Genomic DNA, 26,224 nt, shown 5'->3' on the forward strand with positions numbered 1-26,224 from the left:
AGAGTCCATCATGATACTACACCTGGAAGCTGTTTAAATTGACCGGTTATTTATTGTGAGCTATGCAACCATAGCCAATGCTTACTTTGTAAAAAAAAAAAAAAAAATGCCTCAGGCCCTGTCAGGAGTCCACTACCACTTGCATCACTGATTGCCCCTGCCAGCGCTGCCAATTACAGTTTTGACAGAACTACTAACCCTCACACTCCTACAAGTTTGACCATTCTGACGATTCTAGACCCCCAAAGCTATAAGAATGGCTTTGGCAGCAGGAATTAGTCAGTTTTCATGTATATTGAATTAATAAACAACTGTTGTTGTGTTTGGCTCTAAATTAGACAAATAACGCCACCATTTGGCAGCCTGTCATAAGTGCTAGTGTTGACAATTAAGTGCCGGTGTGGAAACCACCTGCTCAAATTAAGTCCTCTCAATATGCTGCTCGTAACCCCACACGTCACAAAAGACATCCCAGTCGACACAAATTACATCAGTAATGACATCAGATCCTATCACCAGTGACATCACAGTATTTGAAAGGGCGGAGTTAGTACTGTCATAAACTTGTAAACAAGAGAAGAAACCAAAAGCTACTGGAGGCACACTCGCTGTCAGTGCATACCTTCCAGCACAATACTTGTAGTTTAAGGCTGCAGTGCCACTGCTAACCTACAGGAGTCCTTGCAAAGGAAACACCAGGAACAAGTTAGCATGTCCACTATAAACAGGTAAACATGAAAAAGAAGAATTGTTTGGCCTTTAATAATGTAATGGGGGATGTGGGTGGTCATGCGATTGATGATGTACATGGATCCTTTAGGATTTTGCAAATGCACTCATTAACAGTACATGTCCTCATAGACATGGAGCGTAGTGCAGAGGCCATTACACTTTCAGCATGTTCCTGTCCCCAGAATCGACATGCACACATGGATTTTCCCCCTCTGCGACTTTTTTTTCCTCTTACTTACTCATAAGCTGCATCACTTCTTTTGTGATTCTTTTGGCAAATATATAATTACACCTTTGAATAATATACACTTTTGAGCATGTCTTACCACCCCAGGCACAGCAAGACTTCAACACAAAACAAACAGCACCTTTTGAAAAGTAGTTTTATTTAACAACATGCAAAGACTCTATCACTTTTAGAATAAGGCTTGGGGTTTATTACATAATACTCTCTAAACAAAGGCTGTCCCAGATACCAAATGCATAAGATTCAAATATGTCTAGCAAACTTATTATAATCTAAAGGCATGAATCAATAACTGAGCAAATTTATAATCTAAATGGCATGAATCAATAACTGAGCAAACTATAATACTGATTAATAAACACGATTAACTGATCTAAGATAAGATACACTGGACGTCCTGCAAGAGATCAGAAAGATATATATATATATATATATATATATATATATATATATATATATATATATATATATATATACAGGGAGCCGCAGCGTTAGTCCACGGTGTGGTTTCCATTTCTTTGCCGGGCAGAGGAGCACGAAGAAGGGACTCGTAGTCCCAGGAGGCAGCCGCAGCACCTGCCCTCACTCACCTGCGCCTGCTACAAATTCACCTCGGTGCTCCTGCTTCGTGGGAGCCGCAGCGTCAGTCCACGGAATGGTTTCCTTTTCTTTGCTGGGCAGAGGAGCACGAAGAAGGGACTCCTAGTCCCAGGAGGCAGCTGCAGCACCCGCCCTCACTCACCTGCGCCTGCTGACGTATAAATTCACGGTAAACCTCCGCTGCACGGGACGCGTGCGGGCGCGCGCTGGGCGGGCCCGTTTGAGCCCGTTCGAGATCGGTTAGAGTACTGGACGGGGCCACTCCCTTTCAACGACTTAACACGGTTGGTTCATATCCGTTACTGGGGGCCCACGACCGCTTTGCAACCTGTATATAGGCTGTCTGCCGCTTGAGGGCTCCCCCATTGGATCATTAACTGTAGTAAGATTATACTTTGTGCCACAAAATGTCTTCAAAGGCTGTGAAGGGAGGGAAAATGGCCCCTACTAGTACTATCATGGGAACGCTGGACCAATTTATTGTACGAGCTTTATCAATTATAGCCCATGAAATTGACCGCACAGAGAAAAATTGGATCCTGCGTTCAATAAAAGGTCCTCAGTAGGACCGCTGGCTAGGGTGGTATCTCCTATTTCTATCTCAGGCTCTGATGCTCCTTTAAGTGAAGGTGCTGGAGTGAACCACGGTACCCATTCTGTTCTTATACATGGAGCCCATGGAGAGGTTGTCCATTCATGTCCCACCCAAGGCAATATGCAGGACGCACAAACTGGCTCCTTAGAACGTAGTATTGTGCTTGACCCCATGGAGAGTACTGTAAGGGCCCGCCCCACGAGAGGTGTAAAATCAGTCCAACCAATACCGGTGACCAAAGGAAGCGTGGGGGTGCAGCCCATAAGGGAAGAAAAGCTAAAAGTAAGAAGACAAATGCTCTAGCTGAAACTCCGGGGGTTATATCTACATCTCCAAATAATAGTACAGAGGTTTTGTCCTCGATGGTAGCCGTGACGGACTCAGTGACGCCATCCAGAATGGACACACTATCGGATTGGCCACAGGAAACGTAAGACAAACAAGAACAGCTTTTTTTTATAGGTCCTTTATTCCGATCTACAATAGACTGGACTCCATCGAAAAGAGACTATCAACCCTTGAAGCTGCAGGGGCCAAGGCTAAAGATATTAGTTGGTCTGTGGTTGGCATGAGTTGTGGCAAGGGTCTGTGGGAGTTCTTGAGGCTATCTCAAATTCTAACCCTCCAATGCAGCCAATGCAGGTAGCAGTACCGGGAAGTAATAGTGCCATGTCTGTTAGTGACTCAACCCCTCGGATCAGTTTGGGTGGTATCACTGGAGTGCGGCTGCCGGGTGGTAAAGGATCAGGGGTGGATGGCTCTAACTTGGGGATCCAACATCCAGGTTGTAGTAAAAGGGTGCCCAACGATCCATCGTTAGATTGTCTTCCATGTATAGACTTTCCCCCGGCCTCTGCTCCATATGTGTGTATTTTGACGGGGGTTCCTTCACTAAGACCAGGCCAACGAAAGGATTATTCAGATCTGAAAAATAAGTGTATTCACTGGCTCAATATGAATCGGTCTCTACCCCCTAGGGTATCGGCCGAAATCCTATTTGCAAGAAGGGTAGATTGGGTTGGGTCAAGATGTAAAACTATAAAGAGGGATAGTATTATCATCAATTTTAGGGATACCAGAGTTGTTGAGCACATTTGTAGTTGGGATTTATCATGGTACGGATTCCCTTATTAAACCATTCCTGTTAACTTATTTCTATCCAGTCATTTCTCTAGGTCCTTGGAATGCCCAGGTAGGAAGGAGTGGGTCTGTCCAAGGGCCTGGGTGTGGCTTTGGCGTTTGTACCGGGAATAGGTATGACATTCTATCTGGTCTAGAGGAGTGCGACTGCCATCAAATCACTCCTAGTCACCAAATCCCAGTATGTGTCCAGAAAGCTGCTAACCCCCTTTTCTCTGGTCAAAACTTGGGCGATCCGGTTGATGTTGTTTCTAGCTTAATCAATAACTCGCCTGGTAGGACTATAGTAAATACGGCCCCTATTGATGGTAATCCAAGATCCCCTGGCGGAATTGGGGGTACCATCATTTGATAGGTACGCCACATTTTTTATATGACATTTAATACATTTTCATAACAATATTATCTTTATGCAATGACACATTGTTTTCATGAAACTTTGTACTGAATGTTGATTTATGCAATGCCCAGGTTCTAATTGTTAATTAATTTACAACAATAATATGCCCAATTATATATATCTATATATATATATATATATCTATATATATATATATATATATATATATATATATATATATATATATATATATATATACACAACGGACCTTTTATTAATGTGTTTTCGGTGACTTTATCAGATCACTTTTCAATCAGGCGATTTGTTCCACCAATGCATACAATATAGTCTTTCTACTATGGCCACACGTACCTTCTGAGGTCACGTGGTGGGGTTGCCTTGGTTACCCGCTAAACAAGAACTAGCCGATCGCCATTACTGCACGCAAGTCGGCAGTCAGACAGATTCACTCTGCCCCCGGTAAGTTCTGCATAATTATGCTATTACGCCCCCCCCCCCCACCCCCACCCCCCTATGTTATCGGTACCACCCTGGTTCGATATAACGGTTTCCTGAAATCTCTCCCCACAAGACGGTATATTCCCGACGATGCGTGCTATGGGTTCACCGGACTCTGCCCCAAACTTGAGCGGCTCCATCAACGCTAATCCCTGTAAGTTATTTGTTCTACCCGTGCATGCTGTAAAATTACTCCACCTATCTGGTGGCTCCCTTGATTAACGATGTGTTGCCTTTCCTTCTATTCCCAGACTTGAGAGCCACCTTACATCACTAATTTATGTAAGTGCATTTTTAATAATTTTTGTTAATTATTTGCCATTATTGGATGCAATCTACACCGCGTGGGTTCCAAACAATATTCTTCCCACCCGTAGGACTTGAAGCAATTCTTCCTTTGAAATTATTCTCCAGTCCACTATCCATCTTGGAGGCGAGCAACCCCCGGTATGTCTGGTCTGCCATTTTGGTGTGCTTTATTATCTATACTACTATTATAAAGAGAGAACTGTGTCCTTTGAGCCAGGTAAACTCGAAAAGTACACCACCAATCCAAACACCCAAGACATCTTTGAAAACCTCAGGGCAAGCAGAAGGACATAGGCTACATAAATTTAAAAAATAAACGTTATTTAGAAAATTTATATTAAAAAAAAGTAGTCCCTCCAAAGTAGCGCCGGCCGTGACGTCCGTGCTCACGTCAGGAGCACTGGGAGGAGCGGCGTCCGAGGAGCTGCGGACATGGCGCGGGGGAGGAGCGGTGACCTGAGGAGCAGCGGACAGGCCAGCGGCAGTGCGAGCAGTGGAGAGGCGGACATGGCGCGGGGGAGGAGCGGCGACGGACAGGCAGTGAGGAGCAGAGAGGCAAGGAGCGGTAAACTGAGGAGCGGCGGATCAGGTAAGACTCCGGAGACAATGTCGGGGCAGGCGGGTGTCGGGCCGCGGTGAGGAGCAGAGAGGCAAGGAGCGGTAAACTGAGGAGTGGCGGATCAGGTAAGCCTCCAGGGACAATGTCGGGGCAGGCGGGTGTCGGGCCAGGCGGGGGACGGGGATCGGCTGAGGAAAGTTCACAAGATGCACAGATACTCCTGCTACCATTTGGGGTTACTTCAACATGCTGTAGTATGTCGGGCCAGGCGGGGAACGAGATGTTGGGATGCACAGATACTCCTGCTACCATTTGGGGTTACTGCAACACGCTTTAATAATGAAGGCGGGGGACGAGATGTTGGGATGCACAGATACTCGTGCTACCATTTGGGGTTACTGCAACACACTTTAAAAATGAATAAATGCATGTGTGTCTTTATGGAGCAGAGAGGCAAAAGTCAGAGTCTCGGGGGCATAACAATCACCACCTCATCTGTCTTCCCATTCACTGTCAGAATCTATTTGGTAGTAGACCCCACCACGAACACAGGTGAACGCACCTCACACTGGGGCAGCAGGGGGTCGGGGCAGGCGGGGGACAGGGCGGGCGGGGGCACAGGCTGCTGGGCAAGGTCGGGGCAGGCGGGGGTAGGGGAAGCCTGAATGCTCCCGGACAAGGTTGGGACGGGCTGCTAGTTTGTATATAAATTCTGACTTATGCACCTCATCCAATTTAAATATAAATTCATTGCTCATTAAATAGGTTGCCTGCCCCGCCCCCATCCTGATGAATACCCCCAAGCAAGGGTACCACTAACGCCTGCAATTATTAGAGGATCGAAACGTCGACATCTTTCATCTGTATTTAGCTTCACCCCATTATTCAGTCATTAAATGTGATATGTGTAGCATGATCTTTATTTAATGATGTATTGAACCAATGGTCCTTCATGTCTGTCTGATTTTGATACATAGTACAGTAAGGCCTCTCGGCCGGTTTTTATATTGTCACTATTCTATTCCTACACCACCCTGCACTATATCACTTCCCTCCCTCCCAGGGGCACTATGAACAATTTGTGATTTTGTATTTAAATTGATGATGACTAACATATACCTACATTGTGAATAAACAACATTGCAGGCCAATTAAGTTTCTCTATTGTTATTTAATTGTTTCAGTTTGTTGCTGATTACTGGGACCCCCCTATTCTCAGTTGTGGCCACATTAAAGCATAAACAGGCCAGGTTTCTTGCAGCTAAATTCAGATCTTTGTTCTCTAAGCCGATCAGCCCACTGATGGAGATCTATGGCATGAAAGTGCTAAGCTCCGCTCTTTACAGAGCTGAGCTCTGGGGGTTTACAAATGTATCTACCCTATCTGCAGCTGAAAATTCCTTCCTTCCTTCGAAAGGTCACCAGTGTCCCGAAAAGTACACCTATGTGCCCATTGCTGCTAGACCTGGTTAGGAAAGCAGTAATGGATTTGGCAAAACACCACCCCCTTTTATATTGGCGAAGACTGTGGTGTACGGCTGAACCTGCACATTATGCTAAGGGTCTCAAAGACGTAATTGATACTGATTGCATTCATAAGGTTAAATGGTTGAGAGAGATCAGGTTGTTGTTGAACCTAGGTTTGAGTGAATTATGGGCCGATACCATTAACGCCCCCTTTCCGTCAAAGAAGACCTTGAAGGAGATGTACTGGGCTATGGTAATGGTAACAGTATGCTCTAGTAGCTCAGTAAAGCACTTGACAGGCCGGTTTTTAGATTTCAAGACCAGGCCTGCACTAGAACACTACTGGGATGTCATTGAGAAACCATTTGACAGGAAGTTGTATTTCCAGCTGAGGGCTGGTACTCTACCGGTCAGGACATTTTTTTTAAATTAAATTTGTACTTTATTGCACCTTCGATGTAAGCACACAGCACTCATCGCCTACAACCCGGAGGCCGGCGGCAACAGTAAATAGCATCCAGCACAATGGTCCGTAGCATCATACACAGCCTTAGTGCCAGCATCCCGGAGGCCTGGCGGCGCAGACGGAGAAAGCGTTCTACATGAATAGCTTTGCCGTGTAGTAAGGATGGAGTGGGTAATCCGGGCATCGGTGCCCATGACCACGGAGTGATGTGCAAATACAATGCAGCTAGTGTGACTGTGCAGAAGGAGTCCCGGAACCATTTACACAAGTTACCTAAAGAAAAGTGCAATAAACCCACAACCTGACAAACCCCCTACCCCCAAACAACCAGCCTACCCGTACCTGTGTCCACCCACCCACCCGCTATATCTGCTGAGTCTAAGCGTTAACAATGCACCTATAGCCAAGGACTCATGGGCCCAAGGGTGCAAGGGACCCCACTAAGGCAGCCACCGAGTACCACCCTCCCTGTGAACCTCCCCGGGGACTCTCACCCCCCACCTCACAGCTAACAGCAACAAGGAACCAGGCGACCACCTCAGAAAAAAGAGCAGTCAAACGTGTAGTATGTCAATCTCTGACGCCTCCACCCCTCCCTCCTGTATCTCATCCAGCTCCTCCCCCTCAGGTTCTGACTCTCCGCCCCCCTTGGCACACTGATATTCCCTATATAGCCCCCAGAAATTCTTAGGGCGACTCTTCGGGGGAAGCAGTTCATTATACACCTCTGACTGTGTGCAGCAGTACAGTAAATCCGTCTCCCAGCGCCTCTTAGTAGGAATTGGTCCCCTCATCCAGCACAACGCAACCAGGCGCTTGGCAGTCAGCAACGCAATATCCGCCAAGCGCCGCACTGCCACCGGCAGTGGTTTGGGAAAGCCCAGCAGCGCCAGTGCCGGGCACGGCAGGACCTCCGTCCCCAACATCACACTAAGTTCCGAGAATACCCTCTGCCAAAATGTATGAATACTAGGGCAAGTCCAGGACATGTGTAAGAAATCAGCCGAGGGAAAGTGGCACCGCTCGCACTCCGCCGACTCCCGCAGACCGTACCTGTGCAATCTTTCCGGTGTGTAATAGACCCGCTGCAGATACTTAAAATGTATCAAACGATGTCTGCTATTAAGTGAAATCTTTCTAGTGTTCGTGCAACAGTAGTGCCACATCTCCTCCGAGATCGTCAACTGGAGATCACACTGCCAAGCCAATCTGGCCCTGGAGAGTGGGTACTGCTTGTGCCGGTCCCCCAATTTCTTAAGATTCGCAACCAACTTACTGGACGATGGGTTCTTGATAACATATGTAAGCTCCGGCACCTCCGGCGGCTCCGACATTTCCGGGCCCAGCAACACCTGTAGCGCCCTACGGACCCGATGATATTGGAAACTGTGCAACAGCGTCTTCCCAGGATGGGATTGCAGGACCTGATGCAATGTCTTTACCGTGCCGTTCAAGAAGAAATCCCCCATCTTTTCTATGCCCAAGTCCCGTAACGCCTTAAGGACCCCCTTCTCTGTCAGCGGGGCCAACCACACCGCCCATTCCTCCGGTCAGGACATTTACCAGTAAATGGACAGGGGTCACTGAGAATGTATGTCCAAAGTGCCTTGATAGACAAGAAACGGTCAGGCACCTGCTGTTTTTTTGCCCATTATACAAGAAACCTCGCTCCATGTGGGTAGTACCAATTTGCAACCTATTAAGCTTTAGTAGGCATGAAGAGGCGCTGAGAGTCCTTACTACGGACCCATCGCTACCAACATCAATTGCAATAGCCAAGTTCTTGGGTTTGGCTTGGTCTATCCGTGCTAGGGTGCTCTCTTAGGACTACCCTTAATGTCACCCTGCATTTCTTGTAATGAACTGGAGTTATGAAATACTTGGGGCTAGTGGTGAATTTAATGGAATTGTATGTCTTAATAATAACTTCTTAGATTTACTTTATGCAGCAGTTTTTTCAATGTTTAATATTTTCTTAAATTGTTTTTAATAGCTGGAATATTTATAGATTTTAAATTGTATGCTGTAATATCTATGTTGTGCTTTTATGACAAATCTGTCGAATAAAGCAATTTGAATTTGAAATATATACAGAGTAGAGGATCACTCTGGATGTGCACCTCCCACACCACAAAGAAAACACCTCAAACGATCACAGCCACTGGCTCACATCACAATGGCAATAACCACAAAACTCAATGCATCACCTGATGCATACACTGCCCACTTCTGGCCGGGGGAAGTCTTCACAAAGCCGGGGATCAGAGCTCAGCAAATAGGGTTCAATCCGAGATACACGTCTGCTCTCATTCTGAATCCAAACTCCCAAACTTCCACCAGACCAGTGGAGGCTCCCCCTTTTAATACAAGTGGAAACGTTGGTCGAAGCTTCTAGCAAGCCTTGCCTCCTTTTCCCATCAGATTTCGTACCACTCCATGCCAAGGACACAGCATCATCTGATCAGGCCTTTGCTATGACTTCGAGAAGGAGCCCGTACATTCCTCTGATAAGAACCGGTTTCTCTAGTCAGAAAAGTGTGGAAAAACAGGCGGAAAGCAAAACATGCCCTCTTCAGCTCTGCAGCTTCGTGCAGGCACAGAAAATCGCATCAGTCATGAAAATGGAGTTAGTTAAGACATGCACACAGAAAGGCCCAGAGCAAGATGGAATTGAAAAGCAAGATCACATGAGAGCATGTCAAAGGCAATAGTCAGCACTGCCGCAAAGCAAGGTAAAGTCAGAAAACAGAATGGTCAAAGCCAATAATAAGAACTCATAATTCTCACCAATGCACAATACAATACACATTCCTTCACAACTGCACACCTTCAAATGCACATCCCACACGCTCTGCTCTTGGCAAGACTGTTCCACTCCGTAACAGCTCCCACTGAAAGACAGCAAGATTACAGAACAGAAGAGAAGCAGGCAAATGCAGGATCATCCTACATTAAGGAACACACTAAAGTCAATTGAAATGGTGTTGATGAGGGTCATCATAGGGTGCCAAAATCACAAGAGTGGCTCATTTATTACAGATATATTTGCACAGGTCATTTACAGACATTTACATTTTGCAGTGTGCTAGAAAAAAGCCTTTCCTTTAATACGCCGAGTTTTCACGATAATGCCTCTCACTTCAAAGTCTGAGAAAGAAATGTAAACGCTGTGCTCCCTCTGGAGACAGAGCCGGACATTTTACCTCGGTCTTTGAATGCACAGCAAATGTGACAAGTTCAGAGCAAAATTCAAAGGCCCATTTACAGAAAGCGAGCACTCGTGGAAAAACACAGAAAACCGGCTATATTCCAGGGAGTGATAAAGAGGAGGTGGACAACCTAAAACCAATAAAGCCGACAAGTAGAAAGCAAGCAAATGTCAGTTAGAAACTACAAAGCCAATGGTAAGCAGTGGTCGAAATGCATTCTTAGGTCAGCTTTCAGAATGACCCCAAGACTGATTGACTTCGACTTAAAAATGCACTGTTCTCTATGTAAGTGCAAATGCTGACAGTTTGCACCTGCTATAGCGAAAAACTTTGCTGCCATTTTAGGTTACTCTTTCAATGGAGGTAGACCAGCCTCAGTTTGAAGAGGGGGTAGAGATTACCCCACTAGTTTGTGCAGGGTATTACTGCACCTGCCTTTTAGGGAATGCTCCCATGGATCTTGGACCTTTCTAACTGCCATCCATCACCCCCACCCTAAGGAGTGACCTCAGAGGGGCATTGACCTGCAGGTGGCTCACAGTTGGTGTACCTCTGGACAGCTTATTTGCGTCTGCTTCTCTGTGTGGCCCCAGTCACAGAGGTTTCCCTTACTTGCATGTAATCATGATCCCATGAAAAGTAGAGAACGCCCTCTTTTTATAGCACTGGTGTACGTGTGACCGCATGATCCAGATAACAGAAGTTGATATGCTAGCATCTGTGGCCCCGTCTGCAATACAAAGTGCCCAGAGGATACTTTGTATAATACTGTCCTTCATCCGTCATATTTGGTATTTGGAACTGACAGAAAAGGCCAGATTGACATTTTGTCTTTCTCGTGCAAGTCTTACATTTTTATGCTTTGACTCATGAGAGGGTGCCCTATACATACTTGTCGAACTTTCATTGCCTTTATAAAGTAGAATTAAAACATTGGAATGTTGATCTATTGAAGACCATGGGTCAGCAGCCTATATGAACTCAACATTTCAATGTTCTAATAACAGCTTTTGCCTTTCTCTTTCCCCTGCCTTTCCAAAATACATGGAGTGGGCAGGGGAAAGCAAAAGGGAGAGGCTGTGCTGCTGAGCACACCAGATCTTCCACCCTTTCTCCTCCCTAGCTCAGTCTCTGGACCCTTGAAGGGAGGGAGGGGGGATGCTGCTCCGCTCCTGGGTCTCCCTGGCTTGGCGAACTACAAAAAATTCAGCTAAGCTGGGGAAAACCAGAGGCTGACTTCAACCCCTTTCCCCAGCTGTTTAGTGCTCAAAAGCTAACAGCTGTGGCCCCAGCGTCGTTGTTAGCTGCAGAACATTCACAACAACAACTGTGAACAAAGGCCTCGCGGAGCACGATGGGCATTTCAATCCCCTCTGGCTCCATGAGGCCTTTGTTTTACAAATTTGAATATTCTTCCCTGATTGGATGCCGAACTGACATGTCATGTCCCATACATTGCTGGAAATGTGCCTCCTAGTAGACTCCTACCTATTATTGTGATTAACATTAAAGTTGTTTTTCATTTTACCTTTTAAATAGTTTATAAAAAAGTAAAGACACACTTGTTTTACTCATCACCTTTGTGCCATTGTTTTGAATTTCACTGCTGTTGATGTAATTTAACACATTCCTTTAAATGCCATCTTTTGCTCCTTTTATTGCCAGATTTGTTTGTGATTACTTTAACACCACTCTTTTTAAGTTAATCTGTTTTATGAATTTGAAACAGGCAAGACTGAATTATTTGCAAGCTCATTTAAAAGCATATTGTCTTTATTTTAGGATGCACTTCAGAAGTTAACGGAGATATTGCGTTTAAATAGAGCCATTGCCTGCCAAGATGCATGCAATCCTGCCAAACATCGTAACACAGCTGCAGTTCTGGGCTGCTTAGCTGAGAAACTAGCAGGTAATATTTGCCGTAGCTGTATTTGCTGTTTAAGATAGTGTACCAGTGGTGTAAGTAAACTTTCCCTCCATCTTGATATGACTAGTATTATCTTCATAATGCCATATCTCGAAGTCCTAGAATATATATATATATATATAGCTATTCACGTAGCTTGTCTGTGTTTTAGCTTGTTAGCTTGACTGGTAAACAGTTGTGTGGTAGATGGATGTGTGTCCATGTTTATATATTTATTGACAAAGTACTTCTCCGTGGCTGAATTCCGCTGATGGAGACTTCTAGCCACAGATTCCTTACCTTGGAATTAATCTTCCGTTGTCAGACTGGATCCTGAAACTTTACAAGCAGTACCTCTGCCCACACATAGGTGACATAATTCGGCTTCACATAGTCATCCACGCCTGACGTGATGTGTGCAACATCCCAGTGCGCTGACATCAGTTCTTTTCTTTCCGCGCCATCAGTGCAGAACCTGAGCTAAGCATTTTTCAACTGCCTTATTTAGACGTTTTGTCATGTCCTCCTTTTTAAAAAAAAATGTTTCTTTCAATATGTAGGGATGTCTTCCAATAAGCTAGTAGAGTTTAAGCCCTGTGATTCATGTGCCGGACAGATGTCTGTGACAGACACCCATCTAGTTTGCCTGTGGTGCTCGGAGCGGGACAACAACTCCAAACCCTGTAAGGATTGCCGTGCTATGCACCCCTAGGTGCTGAGAAAGCACTCCTTGAAGCTCCCAGTTGGCTGATGCCAGTCTACACTCTGGTAGTGGTAGTGATCCCTACAATGGTGGGGAGCACACAGTGAAAAAATAATAAAGTTTTTATTAGGCCCTCGGCTGGTATCATTAAAAGGAGTGCAGGGTGAGGTTGTCTGTTACATATTAGGGTACGTCAACCTCAAAAGTGCGTCGACATGTTTCGGAGTGTAAGAACTCCTTCTTCAGGACGAGGATATGCACAACTATCCTCACCTTACTCACATGGGATGTAGATGTAAAAGTGTACTCTACAAAAATTAAAAGGTGAAATGTACCTATTAGTGTTATTGCGAATAAAGTCTGTTGCGCCCAATTGGCGTTAATAGTACAGAACCTGTGAATAAACAAAAAACATAATAAATCATAACATCACAGTTGGACTTCGATGATCAAGAAAAAAGACCTATTCAATATACAGGAGGGTGATGAAGAACCAAAATAAGGTCCAAAAACCCTGTAAAGAAAAAGGACATGGACATACATATAGACAAAGACACACATGAATTAAGAATAAAATCGCCATGATCATCCCTAAGTTGGAATTCTGGAGGGAAAAAGACATTTTCATAAACAATGCTTACTTATGGACAAAGGCTATCTGGCCTCATGAGCCAAAGCGTAGTATTGCGGGTTCTTTCTTCCTGCTCAATGTGGCAACCTGCAGGATGTTAAAAAGCTAGGTTTAGGGTCTTAGATGCTAATACTCAAAGGTAATGTAGATACCACTACCTTGTATGACCAAACTCACGGATTCTGCAAGTCCTGGTGAGCTGCCTTCCCCTCTTCGCGGCTCCGACGGTATGTCGAGTTGTGCTGACCTACCCCCTTATATATTGCCAACAATTGCTTTAATTAGTGCATAATTGAAAACGGAATATGCCCAAAGAAGGACTGTGTCCTTCGGAAGGAGGTCCGGTACTGCGCGCCAATGGAGGGCGTGTCATACTCTCAAGCGCATGCGCGTATGGGAAGTGTCTCTAAAGGGTCCCTGCTTACTGCACTTGCTACTCGCGCGAGTACGGTGGGGCCAACAATGATTAATATGAAACCCAGAGAGGTGATAGATATTATTTAATTTTCCTTCTGCATCGTCCCTCGAAATCCCCCCCCCCCCCCCCCCCCCCCCCTTAACCGTCCCCACCGCCCAACCGCTGTTACCTGCACGGACCGCGGCTGATACCGCCATGAAACAGATTGGTGTACGTAGGCCTAATAAATTCCGGTCACATAGCAACACATAGGAGTTTGATTTGTGGACAGAATACAGTTTCGTACAGTGTTGAATGTGTGATAAATTTAAAATAATAAAGAGAATTGATTTTTTTGTTAATGTAGTTTTGCTGTGGTGGCTTTGTTTTGCATTACGTTTACTGTTTTGCCTTTTTTCCTTTCTTTTTTCTTTAAATGGTGAGGGACAGGGAGAGGGTTCAACTCTAACGTCTTTTCTTCTACTGTTGACATATGTAATTTTTTTTTAAATGTGCTAGATCGTCTCTCATCACCTGTTTTAGTTTGCACAGCTAGCCTTTTTATGAAAAGATTATATTGAGGGTGGGGGTGAGAGCACAGCAGTTAGTCTCTGCAACTATATTTTATGAAGTAAAAGGAGAATAATTTTCAAACTTATTCTTTCTTTTTGTTCTATTTCATAATTGTTCCTTAAGTACTGAAAACGTAAGTATACCATGTATTTGCCCCATTATTTTAACTAGTGGGCTTTAGTGCCAAGTAGTTAAAGGAGAATAAAAATCTTGCGGGTAACCCTTTACTACTTCTCGGTTGCAGTGAAACACATACCAAGAGAAAGCAATATCAGTATGATAAATTTGCAGGATTAGCACGTGAGTCTTTATCATGCATCCTTACGGGCTTTAGTTTGCATTGTCTGCTAATGAATAAATACAGAAAACCTATTTTGCATTGTCGACATTCCCATTTTTTACAACTTCTTACTAGACCAAATTGCATCAGTTGATTAAATTGTTTTGGTGCATTTCGTTTAAAAACAATGCATTTTCTTTTTACAGGTCCTGCTAGCATCGGTTTACTAAGTCCAGGAATACTGGAATATTTATTGGAGAGCTTGGTAAGTGTACCTCTGCAAAATGTTCCTAATTGTGAGGATTTATTTTGTGTTGCTAAACTGTTACTTTGTAGTCTCATTTGAATGTTGTCTGACTAAAGGCAGAAACCATATTGATCGCTATGTCTAAACTTTAAGCATAGTTCAATGTGGGTATAAGGTTTCATGTTTACCATTCTATGATGGGTTGTTGCATTATTTTTTAAAATTATGTCACTACCCAACAAAGGTGATCTGACCGATCCCTTTCAATTAAGAATTTTATGCCTTTTCCTACTTAATAAAGCAATCATGAAAATTATTTTGTACTAAATGCACCCTATTTTGAAGGATTTGACAAGGGAATACATTTGTTCATCCCTTTCTACAAGGGGACACTGGAGTTCCCATCCCTCTTTGTTCTAATGCCCTCTTTTACTTCTAGTCTCGGCCTCCTTATTCCATCTCCTGTACATCTGCTCAGTTCCATTTATTCTTTAATCGAATTCAACACATTGGGTGTGTTTTTAAATGACCAAAACACAATGAACATTCTGTTCGTTGCATTTAGAATTAATTTCTTGGTTTCAGATTTTCAAAGGAGGTTTCCATTTCTCCAACCAAACTGAGATTGAAAACCCTATCTTCTGCTTTAAATTGATCAAGAAGTCTGTTATTTGTAATCCACTTTGATTTTCATTAGGGTAGCAATTAATCAGAGGGTAATGCACTCAGTGTTTCCACAATTCCTTTTTGACGTTTTTTTCCTTGAGTTCTATGAATTATGTAACTGTAACATCCTATACCTGAGGCTTATCTTCCTTCTTCAGTATGAAAATTATGATTTTGAAGACTGAATATTTTCCAAAATTTAGGCTTTTACACTGCAGGTGGAATATCTGCTTGGCTTCCTAATAGAACGTTTATGTAGATTGAAAACACTTGAGCGCGGTTCTTCCTTTAACAAATTTACAAAAGACGTTAAGGGGTAAAGGGAATAAGCATGACTTTGGCAGAATATCCCAGCAATGGGTATAGAGATGGGGTGACGAGTTGCAGTTTGTGCCCCCTGGCATCACTTCTATTTGGAGTTATTTGCAAAATTGGAGGGGGGAACGACACTCCCTGCTCCTAGTCGAGGGGAATGTTACCCAATAAAACCAGTCATGCAACTCATGTAAGTTTACCTGTTGTATTCTTAACATGTTAGTTTGGTCGGACAACTTTTCAAAAATTAATCTTCAAATGTTTAACAATAGAGCAATAACAATACATTTTTATTTTTCAGAAAAATGTGCCTGCACATGCTTTTAAATTTTACACGTTTCTATACCTCTGTTACATGTTCTCAAATTCAGCTCTATTTATTCATTTATTGAATTTTATGCCACTTTTGCCAACGCTTCAGAGAGTAGTTGTTGAAAACCATTAAGTGATTTTTATTTAATAATTCAGCAGCTAACCCAAAGCAATATTCCCACAGACAAATTTTAGTTAACTGCTCATCAAGTCTTTGACAAAATTAAGGCCATAAACAGAGGATTTGTTTTGGGGACTTCAACTTACTTTGGGACAGTCTGAGTGACACCTTGGCCTCCTGTCTCTCTTCTTCCCTCCTTGGTAATGACTTGGTCCAACATACCGAGGCTCATTCATGCTAATATATCCACCATGAACCTTATAGTTAAGAACAGGCTTCTAGTTCATCAGAATGTATCCAGTTCAACTAGAATGACCATGCCAAAATGTCCTTTTTGCATAGCTTACTCTACTTGGGGATTAGTGATCTGATACTCTGACACTGAGGCTATCAATAATTACTTCTACCATGACTACAATTATGAACACCTTTGCCCTGCTGAAGAAAGAAAGGCTGAGAGATTTACCCCTTGGTACTCGCAATGCACCAAATGAACAAAATATATTTCAAAGATCTATGGAATAATTCTGATGGCAAAATTCCTCGTTTCCCAACCTAGAAACTTAATGTTGCTAGAAGATCCTATAAAAAGTACAACTTTGAAGCTAACCTGAAATTCCAAGTTATTTGCCAAAAAGCATCCTAAAATATTTGAAAAGGTGAAATCAGCAACAAATCTTTCTCTTTATAGTGGATGACCCAAACAGCAGATGTGAAGAGTTTATTTTTTTACTACACTAAATTAAAAAACATTGACACCGACTAATCCCCTGAGGTGCCCCTGAGCTCTGCTGAAAATTACACAAGAACTGACCTCCCTTCGACGCGATGTAATGGACCAAACTTGTAAACTCCATTTCCAGACTCCAACCGGCAACACCTTTCTGACCAAAATCATTCTCTTTAGTTAAAGACCTTCTAATGCACCCGGCACCACATTGGTCCACTCTTCTCAACCTGTCCTTTTCCAAGGAAGGTTTTTAGGCTTCCTATAAAGAGGACAAGTCTCTCCCCTTAAAAGACAAGCATTTGCAATGCAATAGGTCTCACATTTGCGAGAGTTTGAGCTATTGGCATTGTAAATGACAATGCTTTTTATTTGTGTTTTGAAAACGTACAAGCAGTGTTTATAGTCCTTGCTAACAAGAAGCTAGGCTGGCAGTAACTGTGCCTCTTTTACTGCCAGCCCTGCTTCTATAAGTACATAGTGTGTATTTACACACCGTTTGCAAGTTTTCAAAACACATAAATAAAAAAGGCGCTGTCATTTACCGTGCCAATAGCTCAAACTCTCGCAAATGCGAGACCTATTGCTTTGCAAATGGTTGTTATTTTAGTCCTTAGGCAATTAGAATCCAGAATCATAGAATGTTGAGCTGTGGCTGGGACTTAAACTTATTTCCATAGTTCCAAATTCGGCATCTCTGACCCTAACATTACATCCACTCAATTTTGCTAGCTGGGAAAGGTGCCTCACAGCTAGTCCTATTCAAACATGCCCCCCCTCCCAAGGTGTGAAAGACACTGGGGCAGAGGTGCCAACAACAGGCCCTCAGTGAATCTGCTTCACTTACTCTTCCGCCTCCCCAGCACACTAAAGCCTCAGGGCGATGGCCTGGCAGGGGAGGGGTGAAAAAAAAGCAGGAAGCTGCTTCTGCTCCAGGGGAAATGAGTTGATGATGGTCTAACAGCGGCTGCCTGCTCCAAGCCAGGCACCTCTGTCTAAGAGCTCAGCAGGAAACTGGGAGACTGCTTCTGAGAGTCTGCCCCGGCTGCACAGGGGACAAACTAAAGTCGCCGCCTAGCGACCTAGCTGCAAGCTTCCCCCTCCGAACCTGCCTCCCCATGATGCTGGCCCCACATTACAGTGGCCTGGCGGGGGAAGAGGCTCTGTAGGCCGGTTGACAGAGTTTCTAACAAAAACCGACCCACAGGTGACCTTAGGCACAGGCCCATCGACCAATGCCCGACTGCTCGCCTTCCCAATCCGATGCAGGACATATCTAAAATAGTACTGCATGTGGCTATGAAGTAATTTCTTCAGTGCTGCCAGCAGCAGTGACTCAGCATGTGCTGTCAATGGCATGCTTTTTAGTAAAAAAATAATAATAATAATATAGTGGTACCACGTCATGTCAATGAAATCAGCCAAGTAATTAGCATAATAGTATGAAGGGCCTCTGGAATTCTGCAATTTTCCAGACGCACCGCATTTTGCTTAATTCTTTTCAATACAGCTTAAGTTGCTCTTCTCATTGATATTTCCTACTGCAGTGCTAATGTTCCGATGTGTTTTCTGTTTGATAGTTGCCCAGCAAGGTCTTTCTGTGTGCACTGTACAAGTCAGCTATTGATTCTACAGTCGTTTCCGGGTTTACTTAATCGATCATCCTTGTTTAAATTGCCTTCTGTGATGCATTTTATCGAAGATCTGACTTGCATGTTTCCATAAAGCAATTTCTCATGCCCCAATAGGACTTGAACTTATGTTGGCATTTTTTCTGTGCACTACTTTTGAGCCAATGCAAGGTTGCTGACTGTGTCTTCTGATGCTCCAAACAGTCTTTCTAATTGCAATAATGTCTGTATGCTGCATGACTGAACTGCTGGCCCACCAGTGCACCCACCCTACACCACCTACATTTAAGCAAGTTCGTGCTGAGCACCCGGGAGGCATTTTTGCCCAGAGTTGACACCTTTTGGGGTTGGCCAATCCATCACTCAACCAATATGTTTCACTCCACCGTGTCCTTTTGAAGGACAATCCACTTCATTGGCTTGACCCTATAAAAAACATTGACCTTTTACATTGGCTGCAGAAGGGACCATTGTGCAGATTATCAGCTCTTTTTGGATTTTCTGCCACAAAGAAAGGGAAATGTGGAACCGAAAATGACTTTATCAATATGGATAGTCCTCTGCATTAACATCTGCTCTATTCTGGCCACGAAGTAACCCCCTGACCTGAAGGCCTATGAGTTCATTCCACTAGGGCCAATGCCGCTATGACTCATTGGTGGTGTGGGGGTGCCAGTTCTGGGCATCCGCAGGACTGCAATATGGGCACTCGTGCACATGTTCTTGAAACACTACTACTTTACAGTCCGGTTCCAATCGGAGGGCCATTTTGCCTTCTCATGCCTGCAAAGCTTTGTGGTTCGAGACCACTCCTCTTCTTTTGGTAGGTGCTGCTATGGTATATATTACAATGAATGATCTGTGATTGGAAGTATGCATCAGAAGAGCAAGTTACTTATTTTCGGACACACACACCTGTTTTTACACTGCGATTGTTGTGTGTACAGCACTTAATCACTTTCTGAATATGTCAGTACTTGTGGAGGGCACTGACCCCTTGCACCCTATCCTGATGCTGCTAGGACGACAACTGGTATTAAAGAAGAAAGGGTTCTAGGATGTGAAGGGATGGGTTTTAAGGGCATTATGAAAGGCAAGACAATGATCAATCGGCCATAATGAAAACGAAAGAGTTCCAGATTTTTGGGGGCAAGACAAGAAAAGAGCCGACCTCCTATCCTAGAGCGAAAGAGCTTGGGACTGGTCAGAAAACCGGAAGAAGGATGAAGGATGCTGTAACGGTAGTAAGGAAAGACTTTGTTTTGTAGGAAGGCAGGAGCAGGTTTGTGGAAGGCTTTGTGAATCAAGAAAACCGCTTTAAATTGGATGCGGGTGGGAACAGGGAACCAATAAACTTTGGAAAGAGCTAGATAAATGTAATCGGGTTTAGAGAGGTTGAATGTGAGTCTGGCAACCGCATGTCTGACTAGGAATAAGATGCAGAGGTAAGCTAAGATGTAGAGAGGTGCATTCCAGTCTGTCCTTCTTGCAAGTTTGGACTACTGTCTGATGACCAGAGTACAAAGGAAAAAAACAAGGAATCATTCCGTTCAGCAGACAAAGACGATGGAAGCAGGAATAAGAGATCTAAGTTATCTGGGTGGAAAAAGAGGGACTTTCAAACCAGACACCCACATTCTGCACACCTGTGACTGAGGGGGACGGGAAATCCACTTCAGTCTGCACCATCAGCTTTTAAAAGAAAAAAAAATCTGTTTTATCTCTGTTTATTTTGAGATGATTGGTGGTCATTCAGTCAACCACCGAGAGCAGATACTGATGGAGATGGGCAGAAGGATTTTCTATACAGAAAATGATTTGGGTATCATCCACATACAGACAAAGAGCATCTGTATAGATGTGTCGAAGGAGCAACATGTATGTCAAAGAGGGGCTTTGTAAGGTAACAGTCCTGAGGGATGGAAGGGGGCGGGGGATGGTGGTTAGAACTCTGTGAGGGCAGTTACAAAGACGGTGATCCATTTCAGGGGAGTATTGATCTGATACTGTTTTTCACCTCAAAGTCCTACAGTTGACTTGAGAATGTAAATGAGCTAGAATGAGAAATGCAAATTTATGAATGGAATGATATTCTTCTAAAAGGAGTGCAGACCTTGCTGTCTGGTCGTGTGCTCGTACGCAGGAGAGTTGAAGAAGTTGAAATGAAGGGGCGGGAGCCACAGTGTTTTGAATCCTGTTGTGACGGCCAAGGATCATGACGGCCTGTGGGGAGAAATTCTGAGCGGAGAAAGGGAAGCTTGTGCACTTGAGTATGGGATGAGACAGACCAGAAACGTATAGGCACCCGTGTAGTTTTAAGCCCAAATGTAGGCAGAAAGCACACAAGCAGGCACATAGGACAATGGATATCCTTTTGAATGAACAAATAGGTGATGCAAAGATAGTGGGGAAGTTCATGTAGGCTATATGACCACTTACTTTTCTGCTAATTTGTTGAGAGAGTCACTTTATTAGTAGAGGAAAGTAGGATCAATGCCTAGACGACACTTGTCTTCAGGAAATCAAATCTTTTGGAATACTGAATAGTTCAGGATCCGTTTCAATCTCCCCTGGGCCTTATTTGGGAGCAGCACTTGTAGGTCACATTCCACTCCTCCTTCCGTTTGTATTTCATTACTAATATCTTAAATATAATCGTACATTTACATCAGTGTAGTTTAATACCTATTCTGGATTTAATACCAAAATGTATACTCTGATGTATCAGATTCCTTCAAGCAAACCATGTTTGAATTATTCAGGCCTAGACATTCTTTTTGCAAAATGTAACTCGTTGAATTGAACCAAAAAAAAGGCTATGACTCCTATAATGCATTGATCTGTCCATTGATAGCTCCGTACCAACAATATGGTATGTGGAGTGCATGGAAAAATCTGACGACATGTTGACTTCGTTTGTGTTCCTGTGTTCAGACAAATTAGATGTTTAATGCAAGTGGCAGCAAGATGAAAAAAACAGACACCGAGTTCCTTTTTCAGTCTTTTTTTTATATTAAAAAAAGGTACTATATAGATTCGAAAAAATATAAAATAAAAATATCAGATTGAATAAATCGATGATGTAAAAGAATGAAAGGTGGTGTGTGTATCTATGAAGAAATTACATACATTTACGAAATGCATATTTAGAATTTTCTTAAAGGGATTAACAAGTGAAATGTTTTTGGTAAGATTGTTTAGTGTATTTCGCAATTGATATAGAACTCAACAGAGGCAAACAATATAGTTTGTTTATTACAAATTAATGTCCAATAAAAATAATATTTTAGACTTCCTTACAGCATACAATAAAACACTGGCTAACAGTAGTCAAATTAAGACAACTTCTAAAATAATGGCAAAAAACTCCCAAAAAACATTGAATATAATGAATCACACTTGTACATTTGGGGATGCATAATTAATAAGGGAAGTTGATTCCTGAGTTTGAAGTTGAATTTACTCATTCATTAATGGATTTAAGCTACTTACTTTGGAATTCTCTTATCACTGGGCAAAGATGTAACATATAAAACTTACTTTGAGGTCCCACCTGACCACAATTACAGGTAAACAATTCCTGATAGTGAATCTCCCATCTCCCAGTATAGGTCTTGAGGGGAAGAATACTGATTTGGATTAGCATATCATATATATATATTACCTACTGGCAGTCGCCAGTAGGTATATATAGTTAGGACCTAGTTTCCATAGGAAATCCGCAACATTCTATTGGGAATAACTTTGGCGCCGGTTGATCAATCTATGTGAATTTCTCAAAGAAGATGGCGCGTTACGCTCCGCTCCTTCCCTGAAAGTCTCGGGGGGATTCGTGAAAGCGGGGGCCAAGAAAAAAGGGGGGTCCCAAAACGTGTTTTCCCCATGCAATTTTCCATAGGACCTTTAGACACGGCTACAGCCCGAACGGCTGAACGGAATTACAAGAAATTTTGCAAAATGGTAGAGTCTGATTCGCAGATCACGCTTTTGCTTAAATGGTGTAAATCCCTCCAGTAGTTGCTGAGAAAATTCAAGTTGAAATCAATTATATATCTAAAAGCGCGCACAGTGCGAGCACAGTGCGCGCACCGTGCGAGCACCCGGCGATTTTTCAGGGTAGAAGCAGGGTCAGGGTGCTTCTACCCTGCCCCCTTTTTGAGTTCTACACATTTGTTTTCCTGCTTTCCTGTGCCTTAGTCTACTGAGGCACAAGATGGCTGCCAACTGTTTCTGTTTTGGAGTGTTGATAGACAGTAGCAGCCAATCAGCATGCCTTCCAGAGAAAGTTGCATGCTCATTGGCTGTCAACACTACAAACCAGGAAGTGTTGGCATCCATCTTGTGCTAGGTAGACCCACACAGCTCTCACAGCCCACACAGCTCTCACAGCCCACACAGCCCACACAGCCCTCACAGCCCTCACAGCCCTCACAGCCCACACAGCTCTCACAGCCCACACAGCCCACACAGCTCTCACAGCTCAAACAGCTCTCACAGCCCACAGAGACCTCACAGCCCACACAGTCCTCACAGCCCACACAGTCCTCACAGCCCACACAGCTCTCACATCCCACACAGCTCTCACAGCCCACACAGCTCTCACAGCCCGCCTAGGTAGACCGGGGCACAAAAGAAGCAGAGCTCACAGCCCACACAGCTCACACAGCCCACACAGCCCACACAGGTCTCACAGCCCTCACAGCCAACACAGCCCTCACAGCCAACACAGCTCTCACAGCCAACACAGCTCTCACAGCCAACACAGCTCTCACAGCCAACACAGCTCTCACAGCCAACACAGCCCACACAGCTCTCACAGCCCACACAGCCCACACAGACCACACAGGTCTCACAGACCACACAGGTCTCACAGACCACACAGGTCTCACAGACCACACAGGTCTCACAGACCACACAGCTCTCACAGCCCACACAGCCAACACAGCCAACACAGCTCTCACAGCCCACACAGCTCTCGCAGCCCACACAGCTCTCACAGCCTACACAGCTCTCACAGCCCACACAGCTCCCACAGCCCACACAGCTCTGGCAAAGATAATACCAGCAGAGAACAAGCACTGGCAAAGACAATAACGGCAGCAAACAAACACTGGCAAAGACAATAACGGCAGCAAAAAAAAAAACACGGACAAAGGCAATACCAGCAGCGAACCAACACTGGCAAAGATAATACAATCAGGGGTGCAGGGGTACAAAAAATGGCACAATCAAGGGACAGAAGGCCCGACAAACGGCACAATCAGTGGGCAGAAGGCAAGAAAAAACGGCACAATTAGTGGGCAGAAGGCAACAAATACGGCACAATCAGGGAGCAGAAGGCAAAAAATACTGCACAATTAGGGTGCAGAAGGCAAGAAATATGGCACAATCAGGGTGCATGAGGCAGGAAATACGGCATAATCAGGGGGGCAGAAGCCAAGAAATACGGCACAATCAGGGGGGCAGAAGGCAAGAAATACGGCCCAATCGGAGAGCATCTTGCTCCGGTCCAAAAATCGGATCCCTAGGGCTGCTCAGGTGGTCCCACAAGGATATTAACATATTTAAACGTTATCCGCGAATAGAATTTGCATTTTCAAAACCTTGCAAATTCACTGAAAAAACCATAGGTTTCAGGCCTTATTCAGGTAGGAATTGGCATTTAAAAAACCTTTGAAATTCACTGAAAAAACCATAGGTTTTAGGCCTTATATAGTTAGGAATTAGCATTTAAAAAACCTTGAAAATTCACTGAAAAAACCATAGGTTTCAGGCCCTATATAGTTAGGAATTAACATATAAAAAACCACTAAAATTGCTCCTATATAGTTAGTTGAACTAACTATATATTTCGCGCATTCGCAATCCACTGCTGATGATGTCACATATTACATCATTCATGACATGGTCAGTGACATCACTGATGACATCACTGATGACATCTCAAATGACATCACTGATGACATCATCCAGTGTCTGTGTGTTTTTGTAAAGTTTAAATATGTTTTACATATTGAAGAATGAGTGGATGTATAAGAGTATAGATGAAGGATTTGATTGTATAAGTGAGTAAGTATGTGTTAGTATATCTGTGAAAATGTAAGCTGTTCTGTGTTTAACTGTATAGATGAAGAAATCAAAGTGTGATTGATTCTTTACAGGACTGACTAGGTGTATGAGTAACTCCATGGATTAGTGGCAGTGTGCGAGTGTCTGCATAGGTGTATGAGTGCATATGATAGTGTTGTAATAATGAGTGACTGTATGTACGAGTGATTGTATGGCTGAATGAGTGAATGTGTGTGTAGACGAAGGAATCAGTGAGTGCGTATGTAGTAACTGGTATTCGTGTGTCAATGGTTTCAAAAATGATACTCTGTATTTAACACTAGGTGTAACAGAGGTTATATTAGAGTGTAAGGAGCAGCATTGTATTATCACATGAAGTATCAGTGGTGTGATCATTGATGTCAAATTAGATGCCATCAGTGATGTCATCAGTGATGCCATTTGAGATGTCATGAGTGATGTCATCAGTGATGTCACTGACCATGTCATGAATGATGTAATATGTGACATCATCAGCAGTGGATTGCGAATGCGCGAAATATATAGTTAGTTCAACTAACTATATAGGAGCAATTTCAGTGGTTTTTTATATGTTAATTCCTAACTATATAGGGCCTGAAACCTATGGTTTTTTCAGTGAATATAATATATATATATATATATATATATATATATATATATATATATATATATATATATATATATATATATATATATATAAACTTTATTCGGTCATTTGTACAAAAAAAACATCAAAGTAAACAAAAATAAAACCTGGGTATATTTACAATTAAAATAGTATTAAACCATGCAAACACATGTGCAAATGACATCCTGGATCAGGTTAAAAAGACATAGGTACCAAGATACATAAATACAATTGCCTTAGTCATACTTAAAAATAAGTGCTATACAACCACCAAGCATGTGGGATAAAAAAACGTGTATACCAAGCTAGATATTTAAAATAAATATACAGCATAGGAAGGAAAAAGAAAAAAGAATTAAATGTGGCAACACAACTATATAAAAAAAAAAATTGTGACTAAGCCAGAAGGAAAATAAAAAATGACTAAGAGCAAAAACGTTTGCTCAGAAGTATCTGTTTTTAAAATTCTGAATGCAATCTGGGACTGCCTAACACCCAACTTGAGGCATATTGGACTAATCCATCTCCTACGTAATTGCCGATACTTAAGACAAAAAAAACAAAATGTGTTCTTCAGTTTCATCAACTTCATGACAGGCAGGACAAGAGTCTAAAACTAGGCCGATCGCCTCTTTCCCCGGAAATTTCAATAGCAAGTTACCATATCTGAACCGAATATACAAACTTTTGGCATAGGGGGGTGAAATCAGGTCAAGAAAAGATTCAAACAAGGAACAAGATTTTATATTTAAAAAGTTGGATGTTAACTGGCCGCTTGTTTGATTATTCGTGTAATGCCCCCCCCACTACCTTC

At 43.2% G+C, this 26,224-nt stretch overlaps 1 protein-coding gene across 4 annotated transcripts in view; it reads left to right on the forward strand.

The window, feature by feature from the left end:
• RSPRY1 (ring finger and SPRY domain containing 1) overlaps window positions 1–26,224 on the forward strand; it is a 300,486-nt gene that overhangs the window by 83,118 nt on the left and 191,144 nt on the right. For all 4 annotated transcript variants that reach the window (XM_086947733.1, XM_086947736.1, XM_086947734.1 and 1 more), the window contains exons 5-6: window positions 11,966–12,092; window positions 14,880–14,938. In XM_086947733.1, coding sequence (XP_086803859.1) covers window positions 11,966–12,092; window positions 14,880–14,938 — 186 coding nt within the window. The remainder of the gene's footprint in view (window positions 1–11,965; window positions 12,093–14,879; window positions 14,939–26,224) is intronic.

Source organism: Lissotriton vulgaris, chromosome 12 (assembly GCF_964263255.1).
Source record: "Lissotriton vulgaris chromosome 12, aLisVul1.2, whole genome shotgun sequence".
Taxonomy (NCBI): Eukaryota; Metazoa; Chordata; class Amphibia; order Caudata; family Salamandridae; genus Lissotriton; species Lissotriton vulgaris.